Source organism: Macrobrachium rosenbergii, chromosome 59 (genome assembly GCF_040412425.1).
Source record: "Macrobrachium rosenbergii isolate ZJJX-2024 chromosome 59, ASM4041242v1, whole genome shotgun sequence".
In the NCBI taxonomy this organism is placed as follows: domain Eukaryota; kingdom Metazoa; phylum Arthropoda; class Malacostraca; order Decapoda; family Palaemonidae; genus Macrobrachium; species Macrobrachium rosenbergii.
The window spans coordinates 30,471,599-30,491,020 of NC_089799.1; the positions used below are offsets into that span (position 1 = coordinate 30,471,599).

Below are 19,422 nucleotides of genomic sequence, written 5' to 3' on the forward strand. Positions count from 1 at the left end.
AGGTTGCTCATGGCATAGGATAGCTCCCCTATCACATCATGAAATGCCTTGTCTAGGGAAGCAAAAAATCCTAAGGCCTTAACAAACAATCCCTGGCCAAAGGAGGAAGTAACTCACCAAACTCCTTCAAACACTGTTTAACTGCATTCAGTACAATTTCAAAAAAAAAGGACATCACTTCAATAGAGTTAGTTAAACTCTTATAAATATTCTCAGCCTCTGGAATAGGGAGATGCAACCTGCCTGACGCAATAGTGCCTTTCTTAGTCAGAAGAATCATGGACAAAAAGTGCCATCCACTGCCTGCTCAGGAGAAAAGGGGAGACACTTCCCTGTCCGATACACTAGTATCTTCCTAGCATGAAGGAAGGGAGACAAAAGAGAGGATCCTTAGAGGAGATCTTCCTAGGCAAAACCTTAGCAATAGAGTTAAATCTCCCATATACAGAATCTGAAAGCCTAAAGGAAAGGAGAGAAGAATAATCAGACCCCAACCTGCAGCCTCTTAGAGAGCGAGCAGTATTCAAATGCTCCACTGAAAAGAACTGAACCAAACACAACTGAACTAGTTCCTTAACCCTTAAGGGAAAGGCTCAATATATATTAAGCACGCCCACAGACTGGGCAAACTTTAAGGTTGGCCAATTTAAAAAAAAAAAACACTTCAATGGAAAGAGGAAGATATGCAAATGCACAAGGTGTAAGAGAAATATCCAAAAAAATTTTCTGTACCTTCCATGGGAAGTTGAAAGTGAACATTTACAACCATGTGCTCTTTTCCAAGACACTCGCAAAATACAGTATGCTAATTTTACAAAATTATACCTGTTTTTTCTAATAATTTATTTTATTTTATTTTGTAAAATTATAATTACAGCTCACACAATATCATAATCAGTAACATATTCTGAGTATATTTATTGTAAAATATTTACAAAATTTACTGAGATGGGGAGATGTAGTACTGTACATTTTTGTGAGGTATACATGTTTTTTCTAATACTGTATTTCTTTATACTATTCTTTGTAAAATTACAACTATAGCTCACATGCTATCATTAAAGATAACAATAACTAACAGCAATCCCTGGGTATATTTATGAGCAAATAAATAAAAAGACATCATGGGATAGAGAGGGGCAATCCATTACCCCATCAAGACTCAAGGCACACTGATCCCCCCTCTGTCCGGTGCTGAGCTACTATAGTTACCATAAGTCATTTATGGACCACTGAAGTGATATGAACCTCTTTCCTGCTAAATTCATCCACATCGTATGGTACAAAATATTAATACTCATATGAGTTAGCCTGTCCATCACTCAAGACCTGTTACAGATCCTCATATTATCGTGTCCATCGATTAAGGGTTAAAACCTGAAGTGACCGATTCTAAGTGTTCCTCTTCCTTATACAAGGGTAATGTAGGAGAAGGAGAGTGTTGAGAGGAAGAGCTGGGCCTGAACAAATCTTCCTCATCTGAGACAACTGAAGTAGCCTCAGAACCAGATGGTCTTGTACTAATCTGGGCTACTTCCTAGAGTGTACAAGGAATAAGGCTCTCTTGTATGGCATGGTCAGAGTAGCTCAAAGGAGAAAGCCGCCTCTTTAGAAGTGGTATTAATGGACCCCTGTGCCTGGGTCTGACAAGCCCAACATATGACAGTCCAAAGCTAAAACAAATGCTCATGGATATAAAGGTACCTGACTTGTCATATGACAAGCGTGTTAGTAGGTAACCCACCCCTCCCAAAATGAAGGAGAAGGGCACAAAAAGAAGGTAAAGGAAAGGAACAACAGGAATGAGCAGAGAGAAAAGATTGGGGAAGGTTCAATAGTCACAGGGGAGTACTCCATCCTGAATAGATTGGCATACACTTCCTATCCCTCTTCCTCCTGCTAAACATCTCCCCCTGAGGGAGAAACCAACCAGTGCACCCCTTACAAGAGAAGAGGAATAAAATATCTTTGGGGAACATTACCCATAGACGACACTAAGAACCCACACAAACGCTCCTACCCTTTACAATGCATTTGTACTTGTTTTTCTCCATAATGAAACACAACCACTAACAAAGAAAATACTCAAAACCAACAGACAGCCTAGTGGAGAGTAAAGCACAACGTCTGCACTAGGTGACAGCTAAAGAAAAAGCACTTAGTGGCAGCCAACAAGTGAGGGGTATTCCCTAACTCACCCAACCCTTACTACAAAATAACTACTATACCTTGTTAATAAATTCAGCAACCATTTAAAACTCACACTAAAAGATATTTCTATATAAAAGGAGATGGTTTGTATTTCCATAAGAACAGGCTGCCTTTTGGGGCAGAAATAAGATCCTCAGACTTAAAGGCAGGTAGGGCTAAGAGTTTCCTAACTTGATTAACTGTACAGGGATAATTAGCAGACAACACAACTCAGATTATCTTCTGAAAAACATTTACAAGAGCTGGATTCAAAATCAGTTCCTGTTGTGAGGCAGCAGCATCTACTGGACAAAAGGAATCTACTTCCTTAACTATCTTCCTTCAGGTCAGATTACCGCTAGCCCCAAAATCCTCAGCATCATTAAGCACTACACCAGCGGTGTCAATTACTGGGTGTAATATGTTGCGAGTGCATGTGGTTTATGCAAGGTGAAGTCCCAAACCAACACAAATTATGCCCAGAGACAATAGCAATAACATGCATGTGCCAACCAAACTGGGTGAGCTACACTCAAGATAGAACAGTGCATATCACCAGAGGCAATATCTGTGGCTGAGCTAAGTACAAGGTGAGAAATAAGTGCACCAGAAGTTGGTGAACTGCTTACTAGACATGAGATGCCAACATCCCCATCAACTAACATCTTTGTTGTGCTACAGCATGTTTCTATATTGTGCCCAACCACACTTGTAGTGCGAGTTCTTGTAGCAAAATGTAATAAAGGCTGCTCTTCTCTTCAAGAACATGGAGCACTATCATTAAATTTTTAGCCAATCATATGACAGCAGGCAGACATACAAATGGCAGAAGCCAAGAAATGAGACTTGTCAGAATACTTAGAACTGTGTGAAAAGGTAGAGTTCTCACTCACAGCAGAATGGTCATATGAAGTAGTAGCAGGAAGGAACGCAAAGTCTGGGGGTATTGAAACTACAAACCCCATACAACCATGGTAAACTTGAGCAAATGTGTAGAGTGCACAAATTCACTACCCACAAAAGAGTGCTTCCAGGACTTACCATCAAAATTCTTGGATGCCTGCTTAGAATCATGTTTACTCAAGACAACAGCTGCAATGCAAAACATTCTATAAAGAACCACTCTTACTGTATTTGATATCCACAAAGAGTCCTAAAACCTGGCAGTCTAAAGACTGGTTACATTTTTGATACTGGAATGTAAAAAAATAAATGGAGTCTATAGTAGGGGGCTTGCCTTTTACCCTCTCTTTCACTCTTCCCATACATTCTACTTATGCTTCCTCAAATTGCTACCAAGATCAAGTGATATCTTGTCAAGTGAGCAATGGTCAGCAATGGGGCACACTGATTATGTTGACTGTCCTATTGTTGTTTAACTTGGTGAATAAATGAGAATATAATATTTACCCACTGATATGTTGTATTAAAAGTTTCAAGCAGAAACAGTCTTCTTGTTGTTGAGTGTTGTGACAAACTTGGCTATTGCAGATTTGACAAGTTATAACAAATATGCAGAGTGATTCAATGAATAATGTTACATACATGTATTTAAGAAAATAAGAGTAAAGGTTCTGCAGTTGCTGAGGTGTCCTCAGGTAAGACATTAAAGGCACCCTTGCAAAGACTAGGCCTCAACCTGTCACCAGAACCAGGTGGAACCTAGTAAAGAAACCTAAAAGAATAAAAAATCTGCCACTGTGCTTTAATTTCACAATACCAACAAGCTAGGTTTAATGTTTCATATGAGTAGTACCCACCAAGGATGTAGCCTATGTCTTTTGAGGATATTGGCACACTGGAATCTCCTGAACCCCCTAAAGACATTAGAGTGTACAACTGAAGTTCAAGAGCCACAGCCTGTGGTACTGATTTGAAATAATGTAGTCAAACATTTATTTAATTATTTTCAGTTACTCTACTGTGGTAAGTTCCCAAACAAAACCAAATGTTTGCTTTGTCAAGATTTTATGACACAGTTGAAGGATGGTCCTTTTGGCATTTTTTTCATATGGAATATTTGAAAAAATTAAATAATAATTAAGGTACTTATTGAAAAAAATATGAGGTCTTGCATCAATTCCTAGGTTTAATGTTATTGTTTTGAAGGTGTTTGTTCAATAAATTCTTATTAGACAGCCAAAACTGGGAGGTAACAGACATTTAGCACACATGCTATTCTAAAGTTGTTCAGGTAGTTTTTTTTTTTAATTCTGCTGCATATAAATTGTTAAATGTTCCAGCCAATTAATACTTCATAAATTCTAATGCTTTAGTACTCAGATGTTTTTTGACTCCAAGTTTTCATGAAAGTTTCTTCAGCTTAACTATGGCTGCTTTGTGACATTTCTGTGTGCAAGAAATGTTGATGGAGATCTTAAATCACATTTAAAATTATAAAAAATGTAAATCAACTCTTTATCCATGTGGGATTTTTCATTGTCATTCCTTGCAATGATACATGCCTCTCCTCCAAAAAATGAAAAACCTTAACTGGGAGTTTCAATCTACTGTATATAGGGACTGAGAATGAGATAAGAGGAAATGTAAGTTTCCTAGCTGTGTACCTCCCAAATTCAAAGTAAGGAGTATGCTGTGTACAATGCTGAGAGGGAGACAGGGATGCAGCCCACTTCATTAAGACCCAGTGTGCTAGGTTCCATTGGGATAAATTTCTGTATTTCACTTACAGTACATGAATTATGATGTTCTAGATTATTTTAGAACAGGAGGGCCTCTTCAATATTAAGCCAAGTAAAGATCCAGTGTCCTATGTCAGATTAGTTTAGGATGAATCCCTGTATCTACCAGTATGGCTGTTAGGGCACTCTAAGGCAGGGATCAAGGATCTAAAAGAATCCCCAGCAGCCTAGTTAGGTTATGTCAGGAGGCACTTCCACACTTTAATCTAAAATTTCCATGGTACTCTACTTCAGGTTGGGAAGGAAAGGGGGCAAAGCCACCCCCCCCCCTAGATAAGCCTAGGTTACATTAGGTTTAGTTAGGAAGGGTTCGGTTAGCCTAGGATGTATCCATGCTACTTTTTCATGTTTTAAAAATTTTTTGGTATTATTGTACATTAAACCATTTGGCTATTGCATTCTGGACTTGAAAATATAATTTTCCTGCCTTTTAATGTGTGCTCCAAACATTTTTGAAAGTTTTGTTAGCAAATGGGTACAGCACTTTTATACATAGTGGACCCCATCCTTGTATCCTACAAAATGGGGGACCACAGTGGGAAACCAGGGTTTTGGTGTGGGGTGAAACACAAAGGAGTAAAACACAAAAACCTTAATTCCACTGATAGTTCTCATTCAGATTAATCTAAGGCAAGTTTATGGAATATTTTCAAACTAATAAGCACCTGGTACCCTAAATTAGGTTAGGTGTGGTAGGTAGGTAATTTGCCAATGAAAAAAATGTCAGAAACATTTAAAGCACACATTAAAACATTGGAAAATGATAGGTACAATTTTACTTACAACCACTATCACATTTTGTACTTGAAAATATAATTTTCCCTTGCTTTAATGTATGCTTTAAACATTTCTGGTGTTTGTTTCTTTTGATGTAAAGTATTTATTACCAGAAACACTCCCATGAGCACCCTGTTCCCTACCTGTCCCATTAGACTGAATATTTCAGTATAAACAAAGGACAGTAAATATCACGGTAACTCTAAATTTGCGGCAGATTTGAGCATGACCTTTGTACTAATCATGTTAAGGAGATTTAAGATCACAGCATAAAAACTCAAATATCAGAGAGCCTAACAGTGTAAAGTAAAACACTAATATTAATTATATTTTCGTGTCCAAAATGCAATAATTGTTTAAAATAAAATTTTACAAAATATTTCAGTGACCGTTACTACTGATACACATGCATTTGGGCAACCTGATATTTGTAACTGATAAGATTATATTGTTACTGGACCTAATTACTTGTTTTATGTTCTCCCCACCCAAAACTCATGCACTTTCTACCCTTCTGACAGGTTCTTGCCCTCGTATTCACCTTTTTCAGGTTCCTTATAGTAACTGCATTAAACTGCCGGAGATAAGAGAGATAAAAAAAAAACAAAAAACTACATAACCAATACGAAAAAAATACACGGTTATCGTAATTGACTGGAAATTAAAATAGCCAAACAGAATTAAGTAAAAGCCTCCATTTCAAAAATCCATTCAGTCTGCTCTTAATACCATTCAGTCTGCTTTTAATACCAACTATGGTTGAAACAAAATCGGTCACTGTACCTCGCAGTTCCCCGTCCTAGTTAAAAGTCGAAGCCAACCCGCCAATGTTTTCATGATCAGCTGATTTCTATAGATTCTCGATGTCCGGTTCTTTCGACCATTTATGCGATTGAATACTATCCTAGAGGAGAAAATATATGTCTAGCAGGAAGGTCGTACGAATTGGAAAAGGCTTCCTTTAGTTGTATTATTGTCCAATTATATTACAAAGCAAATAATTTTACGTAAAAGTGTGAAAGAAAACGTGATGACATTCATTACTCCAGGAACATTAAAATCCCGACAACGAATAGAATCCAATACTATATAGAGGAGACGACCGCGATGCTCTTGCTGCAACAGTAACCTCGATGGCAGTGCCCTTGAAATCTTTATTGCAGTCAAGTCGTCGTCAGTCAAAACAACAATGGGCAACCAAGGTTCCAGTGAATCCCAAAATTACGGATCGAATAATGCCTCCGCCGAGCCCTCGCCAAAGTCTAGAGGCAAGACCCGGCCCACGAGTTCTTCAGGTCCTCCGGAGTATCTTGTGAAGTTGGCCAAGGTGAGTTGCTTGCTTATGCCTCTCCTGAATTCTAGGGAAGACATAGCCTAGGCCTAGTCCAGGACTAGGCTAGGCTACTGCTATCGGCTTCGCTGTGCTTGAGAAACTAACGCAATGGCTGCCGACGTTTTCAGGGAAACCTTTGAAAGCTGATAAGCAACATTGGGCCCGCCGAGGGCCGCGTGAATGTCGGCCGAAAGCAAGACTAACCTGTAGTAGTTTAGGCCTAGCTGAGCTAGCCTAGCCTTGGCTAATTGGCTGGACTAGCTTAGACTACGTAAAACATGGTAAAACTTTAGGTAGATCGAAGTAGTAGCCCCACGGCGGCGATCTCATTCTAACTTGACTTTTTCTACAGTTTTTTGGTTGCTAATTATGGATTTACTTCAATTTTTTTGCATGAATGTAATTAACCTGTAATTGACCCCTGAAGTCCATCCAACAAGGGGTTTCCGTACACGATCTTCACAAGACAGAGCACGGGTATGTTTGTTTGGAGCAGTTCATATCCCATCCAGCAAGTGCAATAACTTGTTAACGTATGGGTACCGGACCCCCCCGGGTCAGTACTATATGCAGCGAAGGGACATTCCATTTGGCCGACAACAAACAGATGCACCGCCAGTGTCAGAACCCCTAAAAGTGTAGAAAAAACCAGTTTCCAAGGTAAAGACAGGCATGGAGCTAACACTCAGAATTACCAAACTTTACTTCAGTTGTGCGGCCAGATTCCTGCCAGTCGCCAACCGGGACAGGTTATAGGTTTTTGGGGACATTCAGAAGGGGCAAATCCCCCCCTGGCCAGATCAGGGCACATCCCCCTAAATTAGGTTAGGTAGGTAAGATCTGGTTACAAATGATGAGCTTGTAACAAGCAGTCCATCAGGTCAAAAAAACAAAAGATGGGCTTTAAATAACTATTTTTTGCCATTGTAGGTGAATGAAATTTCCATATGGCTGTGCAAGTGTGAATAAAATGTATTTTAATAATTTCTTGTGTGCGAATTATATGAGTAGGGTAATATTTGAAACAGCATGAAATATTGTTGCCTATGAGGCCGTCTGGGCCCTTGGGGAGGTGAATTGAACAACCACTGCCATATTGGCGGGCAGGTGGGAAATTTCAGTTAATACATGGCATGATAGTAATGGTGTTGTGGTTTTCTTTTCAGAATACTCTGCATATTTATGTAATAATTGTCTTGAGTGTACAAATCATGATAATAGCTCAGTGATTGGGCTCTCTCTGGACTATTTAGCCAAATAGCTTATCAAGCTTTTGGTTCTATAGGAACAAATAACGAATTTTAAAGAAGTAGTTAATATTTTTCCTAGGTATACTCATACAAACTAATGCCTTTTATATACTTTCCCACCTTAACAACACTTCTCAGTCCCTGCAGCTAAAGGAAGGTGAAAGCGATGATTGGTGAGTGAGGGATACTCCCCCCACTCACTCGCGATCTCTACCCGTTAACTACCTGGTTAGCTAAGTTTTCAACCAGTTTTCAGCTTTTACTGAAAAATTCTCTTGTATAAAAGGCTTAGGTTTGTATACCTAGAAAAATAAAAATTACTTAGAAAATTTATATTGATGGACTACTAGCTATTCCATATAGTAGTCACTTTGGACAGTTAGCAATAAAAGTATGCTAGTGCTCATGTGCAGATCCTACTTGTGCCTGTGGACTGTTTTTGCTCATGCACGTGTGGTGTCTTTTTATGTGCGCCATCTGCATCCTACACTACCCAGGCCCTGATACTGTGTTCAGGGGTTGATTGAGATATAAGGATTTCTTGCCTTTCTAATCCATGCAAGCAGTTTGATAACTTACCAGTGGCTATTGTGATAGCTCATGCTCTTACAATGTTTGTCACAGAACCAGCCTACTTGCAGAGTACTGGACAGTTTCTGATTAGCTGCCAGCATGCAAGCAGCAGCTCTAGTTATATTAGGATGTGCTTGCACTTTAGTTTATATTCTAGAGTAAGACTGTTTTAGGCGTGTTCCTGCAGGAGAGTTTGTTTTCAGATAGCCAAAAACATCCAGACATTAGAATTATGGTGTGAGGATTTTTGTGTACTGTATATACTGTATTATGTATAGGCAAGTATCTCTCTAATGATATCAGCACTCTGCTTATGCTGATCTTTGCATGATCTGTTTATCACTGCCCTGTTCCAGTACTGCTCATGATAGGGATCTGCTGGTACAGGACTGATCAGTTTTCTGCTCTGTTTCTCAGGTCAGTAAAGGTTTTGTGTTGTGGTCAAGGTTTTCATGGCTGCTGTTACAATGGAAAATTCTCATACAGTATCTTCCTGCCACTTGGGTTTGGTATGGATTGTGCACATGGTGGCACACTGGTGTTCAGTATGCCATGTGAGATGTCATATGAGAACCTTTTTCATAGGGGAGTATTAAGAAAAGAAATCTTATTTATATATGAACAGCTAGGATACCAGGAAAAATATTATTAATAATAATTTTACTGTAATCTACAAGAGAAAACAAAAGTAGGGATAAGGTGGTATGTTAGAAAACACTTTGTAGCACTCCCCTCCAACTCTGCCTCCAGTGGGTAACTCTGTGGTGACAATGAATTTATGAGTGCTTAAACTTGCAAATGTAAAGAAAATTTTATGTTAAATACAATAAATTATTCAAAGGTTTGTGAAGTAGAATGAGGTTTTCAGTAAGTTTTGTTCAACAAGGTCACATACATGAATGGGGTTTTGTTAAGTAAAGTTGATGTGTAATCCTAGCCTATAGGCTAGCATGCATTTGCATATGTATATGCTGATTATCTGCCAGTTTTATGAATTTAATCATTATACCATTATTTTGTAATTTTATAAAAGTAACTTACCAAGTACAGTAATTACATAGCTATTGGTTCCCTGATCTACGGCAGCTTAAAAATTCAAAATTCGCGCGGTGGCGCTACTATCGGTAGTGTGTAGGTGACAAGGTCCCGCCCACCATCCAGGACCCGAGGAAACAACCCAGCGGAGAGCTCAATTCATTTTCTGCCGGCTTTCGGTCAACATCGGAAATTTCACACAGTTGCTTCTTTGCTTTTCAGTTTTTTCCTTGCACGAATTTGGTGAAGTATTCAGAATTTGTTGTTTTGTGGCTTGCTATCATTGTTAAATTGTTGTTCTAGTTAATTTTGGGTATTACTTTAACAGTGTCGGATTCCAGTTCATCTAGTATTCGCTTTTGTTCTGAGGGTTGTAGAACTAGGCTAACTAAGCTTTCATACGATTCTCATACAAAATGCTCTAAATGTAGAGGCCAAGAACCTAGTAAGGATAATACTTGCATAGAGTGTCAGGATTGGGAGGATAAGAAATGGAAAACCTTGAAATCTCATCTAGAGAAATTAGAAAGAGATAAGAAGAGGAAAGTAGCCATTAGGGCTGAAAGTAGGGCCAATGCAGATTCCATTCCTTTGGATAATGTAGGGGATGATAGAACTACCACTCCTCCAATTCCTCCTCCTTCTCCTATCCTAAGTCCTCCTACTTTACCACCTACTCCTCTTCCAGGTTTCCATGATTCTGCTGTTAGTGCCATTGCCAGCCTTGAATCAAGGTTCGATCAGAAATTTAGTGTATTATCAAGAACTATTATGGAAATGGGATGAGCTATTAAATCTCCAATGGAAAAAAATGGAAGTATTGACAGTGCAGTGAGAAGTGAGAGTGCTGTGAATATTGAGGAGGTGGCTGTCCGTCCCACCAGTGCTCCTAGACGAAGGTCACTGTCCCTCTCCCCCGCACCGGGGAGAAGACATACCAGAGGTCCAAGGGAGGCTGGTGGGGTTTGCCCACAGGCAGTCGCCCCCTCTGTCGAGACTGTTGTGCGCTCCCAGACTTTGACTAAACGCTATTGGAAAGGCGTTCCTGTGCATCAACTTTCTTCAGATTCGGAATGTTCCAGTCCACGCAAGAAGCTCCCATATCGCTACTCTATATTGCAATATGCTCCCTGAACACCTGAATTAGCCCTGGTCACTGACCAGCCTGAACTATATCCCCATAATTTTACCCACAAAGTGGGTAATTAACTGTCAGCATTACCAGCGCTACAGGAAAGATCTTGTCAAATGAGTTACCTGAGGTACCGTTGACAATGCTGCTGCAAATACTGGCCAACAGAGGCCAACATCCCCAAATGTTATTTGTTCGCCATGCTGTGTGGGTGTGTCCCAAATCAGGCGAACTTTTGGTTATTTAGCCTGACCCCCATTTAAAGAATTTGGACATTAGATTACGATTTTGGACTGTTTTCAACGCCTTTTCTCCTGGATTTATACTTTATTGACTGAATTTGGAACTTCTCTCCTGGTTTTAACTTTGGATCGGTACTTTGGACTCGATTGGACAAGTCAGACAAGAAGACGTTGCCGTCCGCTAGCGCCGCTGCTTCCACTTCGTCTACATCTTCGGCGACTGAGGCTTCTACTGCTGGAGATGCTGCCGCTCATCGGTCCTGCATGTCTTGCAAGCGTAGGATGAGTACCCTCAAACATGATGGACATTATTCTGTGTAGGAAGGTACAGTGTAATGTCAGTCAGAGATGGGACAAGTATAGGTCTTGGTCAGTAGATCAAATGGAGGATTATTTGAAAGAACACAGGAAATCCTTTACCTCGAAGAGTAAGCATAGGTCAGGATCAGCTGTAGGGTTACAATCAGTAGATAAGGAAGCATTAGATTCAGAGTTATTCAAGAAGTTAGAGGACAGTTTATCATCCAGTATGTCTAGCCTATTTCTAGCCTGATGGGTAAGTTAACAGAGAACAGAGATATTGATTGTAGTAGTTAGTTGATTCTAATCGTTCTTTTTCAGCCCCCCTGCCTGTTCCAGAACCAGCCCTAACAGGTGCCGGGGGTCATGGAGAACAGCAAGCCTCGAAGGTAGGTTCTGCCAGCACCCCCGGTACGGAGCAGGCAGTGTTGGCAGCAGATTCCCCCCTTCCTACTCAAGGTTTAAGTTCAGGAAGAGAAGTGGAAAGTGCAGTCTTCTTCGGGTTCGGGTTAGTTGGGGTTTCTAGTGTGACAACTCTGTCTTGGATCCATCTTTGGTTTTATTTCCTGCTCCGAGTTCTTTACAACAGAAGGTTTCTAAGTCCGTGGTTCGTTGTTCGGGTGTGGTTTCAGGTTTGTTGGGTTCTGTAGTGTTGGAGTATGCCCCTTCATCCTTGAAGGTTCCTTTTCCTTTGGTGGATGAATTTGGTTCGTCTTGCGGTGGTGGTAATTCTGGTGGTAGGGTTTTCAATTTGGCTCAGTACAATGCAGAATTGTTGGGTTTGTCACAGGGTTATAGATTACTAGTTAGGCAGTGTTTTCAATTTTGGGTTTTCCAATATTCATGATCATATCTTGAAGAATTTTCCTGAGTTTGCTAGTGATGTCTGTCAAGATTATCAAGGGGGAACAGAGTCGGTCTAGTTTTCTTTCTAAAAAAAAAAAAAAAAAAAAAAAAACTTTGGCTTCTTCTGCTGCTTCTGAGTTTTCCTTTATTTTTTCGATTTCTTCTAAGCCTTCTCCCAATGTCTTTACGCAATCTTCTTTATTGGGTCTCTTCGGAGTCTTCTTTCGCTCATCCTGTTTTCTTTGCCATTGAGTCAGCAGAGCAAAGAATTTTCATTGGTGCAATCATGTAATGTTGGAACTTTCAGCGGCCCCCTCTCTCTCTTCAGGGTTGAGGTAGGTGTACAGCCAGCAGATTTACATTAAATGTAAATCTGAACTGGATATTATGGTCTTTGAATTGTGGGAGTGAGACGATGGCAGGCATATGCGCCAAGCTGCTAGATGTTGTCACACGTATTTTAACAAGCGTGAATTTTCGAACTACACTTCACTAACACAGGAATTGTACACTTCCTCTGCCGTAACTGTTTTTAAACAACACACTTAGCTTACTGTTCACATCTAACACATGCAATAAATCCATGGCAAAGTACTTCCTAACTCCTAAATATCAGTCTTCTGGCATCACAACACAGCTGCTATTCTTCTCATGATGCTAAATTTTGCGGACAGTTATTCTGCGTCGCTAAATTAACTATTTTTTGCGCTCTTTTCTTCTTTGGCGGGGCTGCCTTCTTTAGCACCTTACACGGGTCCTGTAGTTTTCTCAGGCTTCTGGTCTAGATGCTTCACAGGCGGGTGAGGAGTCTTCTGCAATTCCTTATTTTCTTCCTTTACTGGATTTAAAACGTAATGTGTCCACCGCGGTTCTTGCGGATGCTACTACGTTTGCCGTTTCGTCTGCATCATCATCGAGTGTATCAGTACCGATGGTGTCCTCAGCCTCTCCTTTTCACTAGAGTAGCCGGTAATTTTCCTTCTTCGGTCCCCATTGGTTCCGCAGCTTGTAGCTTGTCCTGAGAAACACCTTTGAGTACTGGACCAGTTGGTACGTTCTCCACCTGTCCAACGTCGGCAGTTAGGTGCTCCGGTGGTTACTCCAAGTGTGGCTGCTTTCTTTTTCCTCCTCCTCCTACTTCTTTCTCAACTTTTCCTGTGGCTTGGCTGTTTCTGCTCCTCCTTCTATGGTGTTCAATGTGGGTTTGGCTTTGGTTCCGGGTCATTAGGTAGTTCTTCCTCCCTGTCCCTTAATCAGTGTGACTTCAGCTCAGTATACCCGTCCTGGTGCGGCGTTGGTTCATCTGGCATTGGGTGGATCGGGTGTTGTGGCCTCTCCGCTCGCGGGGGTGGGCGTTTGTTGCCCAGGTGTTACGTCATCGTCACTGGGTGGTGTGGGTTACGTCATCGTCACTGGGTGGTGTGGGGTTTGCATAGTCCAGTGCATTTGGCTCAAGAGTTTTGTCATCAGCTTTAGTAGGTACAAGGTTTGTGCAACCGGGTTACGGTTGGCTCAGGTATGATGGGGTCTGGTATGTCAGGTGTTGGTCTCGCACATCTTGGTGTAGTGAGTTCCGGGTTATCGGGTGCAGCTCTTGCAGGTGGTCAGTCTGTCTCTTTTCCTGTCCTGGTTCGGTCGGACCAGTCTGACAGAGAATGCTTTTTTGAAGAAGAGGAGCCAGTAGCAGATATAGGTTTTTTTTCTCCAGTGAATGAAAGCGAGTATAAGCGGATGGTGGACTTTATCCATTCTCTCTGTTCGCAGTCCAGGCTCCTGAGGAACCTACACAAACAAACCAAGCAATGTTTGAATCGTTGTATGCAACTAAACCAGTAGTCTCCCAAACATCAAGTAAACTGGTCTGGTTTGGCTGAGTCAGGCGGTTGTTGAGGGAGGTGGACTCTAGGTTATCTTCTCTTATTGGATTGGGTAGACAGGATTCAACCTTGCTTCCTAATTGGAAGGGATTCTATAGGGTAGCGGGTAACCCTTCTGCCGGTGTCAGAGTTCCTCTCAACAAATCTGTTGAGGCTTTTCTCTCTTGGGTTCCTTCGTTGAATCGTTTGGTAGCGGTTACATCTCGTGAGGCTTGTATTTTGGAGGACACTTTTCGCAGCCAGTCTGAGGCCTTGTCCCACTCTTTGTGGATGTTGTCTGGGTTGATGGGAGTTTCTCAAACAAGTTGGATATACTCCCTCCAACCCTGTACTGTTTGACAACCTCATCACTTCGGTTTCGATGGGGTTGGCATACCAGACTAACATTTTGGGCAGCTGCACAACATTCTTTGGCAAGAAGAGGAGGGACTTCTTTTCAAATCATCTTCTGCCTTACTATCCAGACCTACATAAGAGGGTTCTGGTTGAGGGCGCCTTTTTGCGCTCTGCAACAGTCTTTTTAAAAGAGAGGAGGATGTCTTCTCCATGGTCAATTTCGTGTCGTCATCGTCAGCAGTAGCGTCACAGGAGGCTATGATTTGTGTGGCTGCTCAGGGTTCAGGTGATGTGGCCAGTATGACGAACTTTGTTGCTTCTAACTCATGTCTCCGGTGTCGGCAATTATGCAACGTCGAGGGTACAGAATGTTGAAGTATCTAGCCCTTGAATGATCCTTGCCTCCTCTTTAGAGGAGCTAGTAAGGGCGAGGGACTTCTTATTGAATCTATGCAAGATACTAGGAATTCGTCTAATCTTTGCCAAGAGTTGCCTGGTCCCAACATAGTCTATAACCTTTCAGGGATGAGGATTCTCTCTGTCTTCCTTTGAGGTTTTTTTCCCCCAACTGTGGAGAGGATCCAGTCAGTCCTTCAGGAAGTAGAAGTGTTCCTGTCCAACAGAGAACATTCAGTACCAGTTTGGAGAAGCCTTTTAGGGAGAATGTCTTCTCTCTCTCTTTTAATTCCAGGGTCTCGTCTCCGGATGTGTTTCTCTTCAGGTATGTCTCAGGAATCGCTGGAACTTCCGCAGCGAGAACACAGTTATAGTCTGGAGTGATTCTTCACTATCGGATCATCTGTGGTGTTTAGAAGTGCTTCTGACACCCAGGTCTATCGACTCCCCTCTTTCCGACGTTCATCTGTACTCAGATGCCTCAGATCAAGGTTGGGGAGCAACCTTGGAGGAATCCCAGGCTTCGGGCCTCTGGAGGGATGGGGAACGAGAGGAGTCAATAATCATCGGGAACTCAGGCCTGTAAAGGAAACCCTCAGTTGTTTTTCAGTCTTAGTGGCTCTGTTTTGCGACAATGTAAGTCCGTGTCGTATCTGATAAACTCAGGGGGATCAAGATCAACAGAACTCAGTACTATAACACATAGAGTCCTGAGAAGGTGCGAAGAATGGAAAGTGTCTCTTCTCCCCCAACTTGTATTGAGGAGTCTCAACATACTGGCTGACTCATTAAGTCACTCTTGTTAGGTATTGGGGGGAGAGTGGACTTTGGCTCAGGAAGTATTATGTCAGGTTCTCCAGAAGTGGCCAGCATCTGTGGACTTTTTCGCAATGAGATTAAACCATCGTCTTCCGGTTTATTTCTCACCAGTGGTGGACCCCATGTCGATAGGCACCGTTGCAATGTTACAAAATTGGAATCACATGCAGGTGTATGCTTTTTGCATTCGGTCGCATTCATCAGGTGATCAGGAAATTGCGGGAGAGAGTCAAGATGTCTATGACTCTAATAGCTCCTTGTTGGCCCTACGCCCTTGGTTTCCGGAACTCCCAAGTTCCTTACGAAAGTTCCGATGTTCCTTCCTGTGCGGAAGATCTTCTCAGACAACCGCTTTTTCACAATTATCCAAACCCTCATGTGCTGAACGTAGTTGCAAGGCAACTGCCGAGCTAGCAGCTAGGCAGACCAGACTCTCTTTCAGCTTTCTTTCAGCTTGAGAAAGTCAACCCATAAGCTTTACCAGGTCAGCTTGACAATGTGTAGAAGTTGGTGTTGTAAGGAAGGTCATTCCATCTCTTGACCTTCCATAGCCAAAATAGCAGATTTTCTTTTATTCCTTCGGAAAGTCAAGGTTCTTTCATATTTGGCAATTGCTGGCTACCGCACAACACCTAGCAGTACATGTAGTTTCCATCTTCCCGAAAATTTCTAGTAGTAAGATCATCCATGATTTATTACGTTCCTTTAAGATTAAACGTCCTGTCTTGCCGACTCGGGCTCCTCCGTGGGATTTGTCGGAAGTTCTAACGTTAAGAACTGATTAAGAAGGTGTTTTTTCTTACGGCTTTAACTACAGCTAGAAAGGTGGGCAAGTTTCAGGCAGTTTCTAGGCTGGTTTCCTAGGCAGGAAATGATATGTATTGGTCTCCTCTTCTCAAATTCATGGCAAAGTCGGAGTCAGAGGTTAACCCTCTGCCTTGTTCGTTTAGGGTTCTTTATCAGCAAGAGTTCGTTACCAGCGATCCAGCGGAGATGTTCTTATGTCCGGTGCAAGCATTAAAAGTCTATTTATCAAAGGTTGAGAAACTCCGTCCGTGTACGCTTACACTTCTCGTCTCTCCTCAGAATCCTTACCGTCTACTGTCAAAGAATGCGTTTAGTTACTTTCAGAGGGAGATGATTTCCCAGGCTTCTCAGGGTTCTTCATCGTCGACTTCAAGCTCTGTATTACCCCAAGCGCACAATATTCGGAGTATGGCCACTTCATCTTCCTTTCTAAGGAATTGTTCAGTGTCTTCCATTCTGGAGGCGGCTACTTGGAATGTTCAATTCGCCTCGTCGGAGGGTTATTCTCTTAGTCCGTTCATAGCGGCTAACTCTACTATCTAGGGTGCGTTCGTTTAGCTGAGGTGGTATTCTCTTAGTGCAGAGGTTCTTAGGTTAACCAGATAGAGGAATTCCTTTTAGTCTTTAGAATCTTAGGCAGCAGTAATAGTATAATCACATGAACTTAGGTTTAGTACGTTTTTAAGTATCTTAGTCTTTGATAATTTTCCTATGAGATTCCAAGGAGATTCTCTAGTAGGCTAGGCTCTTTCGTCGGCGCTGAGATACTACTTCGCTTGTTGATCGTTGTGCCTTATTCGGAGGATCAGCGGCTCGGCAAACTGCTTCATTCCCCTCCATACATGAGAGGCTCTGAATAGTCACATGGGAGGTTCATCGTACTCCTCCATACATGAGAGGCTCTGAATAGCCACATGGGAGGTTCATTGTACTCCTCCATACATGAGAGGCTCTGAATAGTCACATGGGAGGTTCCTCGTATTCCTCCATACATGAGAGGTTCTGAAGAGCCACATGGGAGGTCGATGGACCAAGACAGTACTGACCTGACTGATGATCAAAGCATTCTCCAGTATGTCTCTTCACCGAGAGCATTGATTGATATGGTGAGTGTATGACTAAATAGATATCCTATGCAGAGCAGAATAGATATCCTATGCAGAGCAGATCAGTGAGTTAGCATCTCTACGGTTGTAAAAAGGGGGCGTGCAGCAACCTAGATGGGTCTCCCTCCAGCATATCTCTTCATTGAAAGCAATGATTGATATGGTGACATTTACACATAGTAGGTTGATAATGAGTTACCTGCTTATTCTCTGTTGACAGGTCAGGCTGAATTAGATTGATCCCACCTCCATTAAAATTTTGTTAATCGAGCTAATTCAGGTGCTCATGGAATGTATTGCAATATGAAGTATGAAACTAATATTGTAATACTTACCTGAACACCTGTATGATTCCCACCCTCCTCCCCACTTCAATTTTTGGTAGTGAGTGACTCAGTTGGTGATGTCAGCCTCTGTTGGCCGGTATTTGCAGCAGCGTTGTCAACGGTACCTCAGGTAACTCATTTGACAAGATTTTTCCTGTAGCGTTGGTAACACTGGCAGTTAATTACCCACTTTGTGGGTAAAATTATGGTGATATAGTTCAGGCTGGTCAGTGACCAGGGCTAATTCAGGTGTTCAGGTAAATATTACAATATTAGTTTTATTATGAAAACTTCATTTCTTCACGCCCTCTCAAGAGACGTAGATCTTAGAGACACCTCTCCCTTGGCTGTCAAGAGGTACAGGGAGACTAGCCCACAACCTTCCTGCAGTTTTCAAGTCCAGCCTGATTCTCCTGCTCATCGTCGTCATTTGTTCAGAGACAGTCCTGAGCGCTATAAGAGTACTAAGCGCCCAACTTCTTCCAAGCGCCCAGCGCCCACTGACTCGTGCCAGACTTCCGCTGATGAGCTCCCGGCGCCTGATGTCTTGTGCTAGAAGACTGCTGTTGAGTGCCCGGCGCCTGCCATCTCGTGCCAGAATACCGCTAATGAGTGCCCAGCCCACGCTGTCTCACTCCAGACTTCCGCTTTAGAGCGCCCGGCGCCAACTCCTGAGCTTTCGACTCCAACAGCCGAACTCCCAGCTTGTGCTTCTGGAGCCCATGCACCTTCTGTTATTACGTCTTCCTCATCAGTTCAGGAAGATTCTTTAGCCCACTCAAGCGCCAGTTAACCGAGCTTATGGGTTTTTTGAAGAAATCCTCTTCTGCTCCAGAGTCCAAGGATAAATCATTGTCTACCATCTCTTTAGAGGAGGAGGAGATTGTTCAGGGTACGGTTCCCTCTTCTGCTTACTCGTCTCTTCTGTGTTTCCTCTTGATAATTTCCCTTATTTCTTCGTGCCTGCTTTGCCTACTTCTCCAGCTTCTACCTTCTTCATGAAAAAGCATTCGTCAGAAGGTACCAGGTTATCCAAGCTAGTTCTTTCCTTCTCCTCAAAGAAGGCTCTCAAAGAAGTTCATGTCTGGCTGGCCACTAAGAGAGAACAGGGCAAAGCGACATTCGCTTTTCCGCCCAGCAAATTGTTGAAGATGAGGTGCTCTTACTATGCCACTGGGAAAGCTCCTTCCTTGGGAGTTTTTGCCTCCTCCCAAGGGGACTTCTCTGGTCTGGTGGATTCAGCTAGTAGAACAGCCTTTTCGTCGGCCAAGATAATGTTTTCCTCAGCTGAACTGGATTATCTTATCAAGAATATTTTTAAGGTGTTTGAGATATTTAGTTTCCTCGATTTGGCCATCAGGGCGCTAGTGAGGAA

General features: G+C 42.1%; 2 protein-coding genes across 8 annotated transcripts in view; one reads left to right on the forward strand and one right to left on the reverse strand.

Annotated features, from left to right (window-relative positions):
- The window catches only part of LOC136837568 (BRISC and BRCA1-A complex member 1-like), a 76,101-nt gene extending 69,518 nt beyond the window's left edge, over positions 1-6,583 (reverse strand). For 3 of the 5 annotated variants that reach the window (XM_067102443.1, XM_067102442.1, XM_067102441.1), the window contains exon 1: positions 6,453-6,570. Coding sequence is in view for 1 of the 5 variants with exons in the window: in XM_067102445.1 (XP_066958546.1) it covers positions 6,453-6,506 (54 nt within the window). In the remaining 4 variants the exon portion in view is untranslated. Of the gene's footprint in view, positions 1-6,210; positions 6,239-6,452 lie in introns of those variants that run through there. The other 2 variants (XM_067102444.1, XM_067102445.1) reach the window with 2 other exon arrangements.
- Positions 6,584-6,796: 213 nt separating this feature from the next.
- The window catches only part of LOC136837567 (uncharacterized), a 131,119-nt gene continuing 118,493 nt past the window's right edge, over positions 6,797-19,422 (forward strand). For 2 of the 3 annotated variants that reach the window (XM_067102439.1, XM_067102438.1), the window contains exon 1: positions 6,797-6,996. In XM_067102439.1, the coding sequence (XP_066958540.1) occupies positions 6,859-6,996 (138 nt within the window). In that variant the 5' untranslated portion in view covers positions 6,797-6,858. The remainder of the gene's footprint in view (positions 6,997-19,422) is intronic. The other variant, XM_067102440.1, reaches the window with a different exon arrangement.